Source organism: Chaetura pelagica, unplaced genomic scaffold (assembly GCF_000747805.2).
Source record: "Chaetura pelagica isolate M959 unplaced genomic scaffold, ChaPel_1.0 scaffold147, whole genome shotgun sequence".
In the NCBI taxonomy this organism is placed as follows: Eukaryota; Metazoa; Chordata; class Aves; order Apodiformes; family Apodidae; genus Chaetura; species Chaetura pelagica.
Window position 1 is genome coordinate 4,382,900 of NW_009954194.1, and position 2,710 is coordinate 4,385,609.

General features: G+C 38.6%; 1 protein-coding gene across 1 annotated transcript in view; it reads left to right on the forward strand.

The window, feature by feature from the left end:
- The window catches only part of WFS1 (Wolfram syndrome 1 (wolframin)), a 34,219-nt gene extending 33,374 nt beyond the window's left edge, over positions 1–845 (forward strand). The window contains exon 9 of the mRNA XM_010003113.1: positions 1–845. Within this exon, the coding sequence (XP_010001415.1) occupies positions 1–845 (845 nt within the window).
- The last annotated feature ends 1,865 nt before the right edge of the window (positions 846–2,710 follow it).

Sequence of the window (2,710 nt, forward strand, 5' to 3'; positions counted from 1 at the left end):
TCTTCCGATGGTGGACAAAGGTTAACTTCTCTGTAGTTGAGATGGTTAAATCCCTCACTCGAAGCTCGATTGTGAAGCTCATTTTAGTGTGGATTACAGCTGTAGTGTTGTTCTGTTGGTTCTATGTGTATCGATCAGAGGGAATGAAAGTTTACAACTCGACCTTGACGTGGAATCAGTATGCTTTCCTCTGTGGACCCAGGTCATGGAAGGAGACTAACATGGCACGTACTCAGATTTTATGTAGTCACCTGGAAGGACACAGAGTGACATGGACTGGGCGGTTCAAATATGTGCGCGTGACGGAAATCGACAATAGTGCCGAGTCTGCCTTAAATATGCTTCCCCTTTTTATTGGCGATTGGATGAGATGCTTGTATGGTGAAACCTACCCTCTTTGTGACCCAAAAAATGTTACGTTGGAGGAGGAAGAGTTGTGTCGTCTCAAGTATTTGACCAAGCATAATTGCCACATGAAAATGTTTGATCGGTACAAATTTGAAATAACCATGGGTATGCCTTTCAGTAACAAAAATGGAACCAAACCTATAGAGGAGGATGATATAACCAAAGATATTGTGCTGAAGGCAAGCAATGAGTTTAAAAAAGTGTTGTTGAACCTGAGGCAAGGAAGTATAATTGAATTCAGCACAATTCTGGAGGGTCGTCTTGGCAGTAAGTGGCCTGTCTTTGAACTGAAAGCAATCACTTGCTTGAATTGCATGTCTAAACTCTTACCTGCAGGGAGGCATGTGAAAATAGAGCAGGACTGGAGGAGTACGGTGCATAAAGCCATTAAATTTGCTTTTGATTTTTTCTTCTTCCCATTCCTGTCAGCTGCATAATGAGCTCTCGTGTTGGTTCAGTGGTATATTCAGTGTACGCTGCATTTACACTACCAAAGGATTGGCTTCTTAAAAGGAAAAAAAAAAATCAACTTGCTGTAGCAGTGCTCAAAATGTATGCTAGTGTAGAGCATTGGTTGAGTTTTCTAAGTGTACACACTGTATCCTGACTTCAAACCCTGTATGACTGAAGTAATATGCTAGTTTAATATGGTGATAAATGAATGCAGGGGATTGCTGCTGACTAATTGCATGGAGACTGTTTTGTCCAAAGTTGATACGTATTTGCCTGTGGTACAACACTAGATGCAATTACTTGCTCGATGTTAAAAGCACTTTACCCTTTAAGTATTCACAACATGCCCTTTTGTATTTTCACAGGTATGATTTAGAATAGGTAGCTGACAGCAGCTTAATTTGCATATATTGCTTGTATTTATTTGTGGCTTTTTTCTAGAAAAAAAAGTGATCTTATAGTCAGTACCTGGTGGTATTATCTGTGTACAGTACTTACTGTTTCATTATTTGTCCAGAAGATAGTGACCTTAATGTTTTTGACAGGGCACATCATTGCACACCTCAGCAAGATTGTAAAAAAGTCCTCAAGCTTCCATTTTGCATTAAATATTCTATACAAAATATGGTATTTGTTCTGATTGGTTATGATAGCTACACATACTTCATGAAGATGTAGTCAATGCTGCTGTGTGAAGGACAAACACCAGAGAGTGAGGCTGGTATTGAGATGGTGCCAGTAATGAAAAAGCCAAAGCAACTGAAAATAATGCCTAAAAGTCTAGAATGGAAACTGAAATAGTGTGTTTGTTTAATTCTTTGTATTGTGCAAATAAACATGAAATACAAACTTGAATTAAATGGGTACAACATTTGTTTGTTATGTTTTGATGTTGTGAGCAGTTGTTTATGTTGTGCTGATAGCAGCTTTCACTGAAAAAAAATCCAGTTTAGAATGTGTAAAACTTCATGGTGTGAGATATTTGTAGCTTTACTTCATGTTATTTCAAGCTAACAGTAAAACTGGAGTGCCCAAGGTGAAGTTTCTGTAGCTGTGAATTGTAGTCATGGTCCTTACCCCCCACTCTCATTGTGACTTGCTACCTTTGTTAACCCTTGGATGACTATTTCACAGATACCTCATGCATTATGGGACTGCTCTTCCCGTGATGCTGCTATAGATCCTGTTTGCCTTTGCATGTCAGTTATCACTGGGGAGGGGCATGGGGCTGGAGAGGATTGTTACCAGTGAAAACTGCTTCAAGTTTTGGAAACAGTTGGCCATCTCTGTCTCCACCTGGGGAAAAGAAATGTGATAAGGTAGCAGGTAGATGTGAATTTTGACATAGTTTCACTTACCACTTTGGCTGGAAATAAACCAAATGTAGCCTTTTTTCCTCTTTGTGCTTGAACACTTTTAGGCTCTTTTTAAGTATGTAAACATACTTCCTGGCTCTGAAATTTAAGCACAAAAGATGGGTGTGTTTAGCTGGAGTTTTTAACTTTTTTTCTTACATGCACATAACTGAGAAACTTCTATTTGTATGTTTGTCAGGAGGAAAAAGGTAACAGTTGGTATTCAAATCTAATGTCAAAATGTCTTCTGTTTTTAGCTTTTTCCCTTTGTAAGGATGTCAATGAAGTGACTTCCTGTGATGCATTTTGAACAAGTTATTACATATCCTGAAAAGAAAAAAATTACTGCAGTCAGTCAGTGGTGGGAGGTGTTACAAGAAGAGGGGATGGTATTTATTGTATTGATTTCTTTGGGAAGAATTGCTTGTTAAGATGAGGCAAAAGAGTTAATCCAGGTACCTCAGTTCCCATCTGTAACTTAATGTTGTCATTAA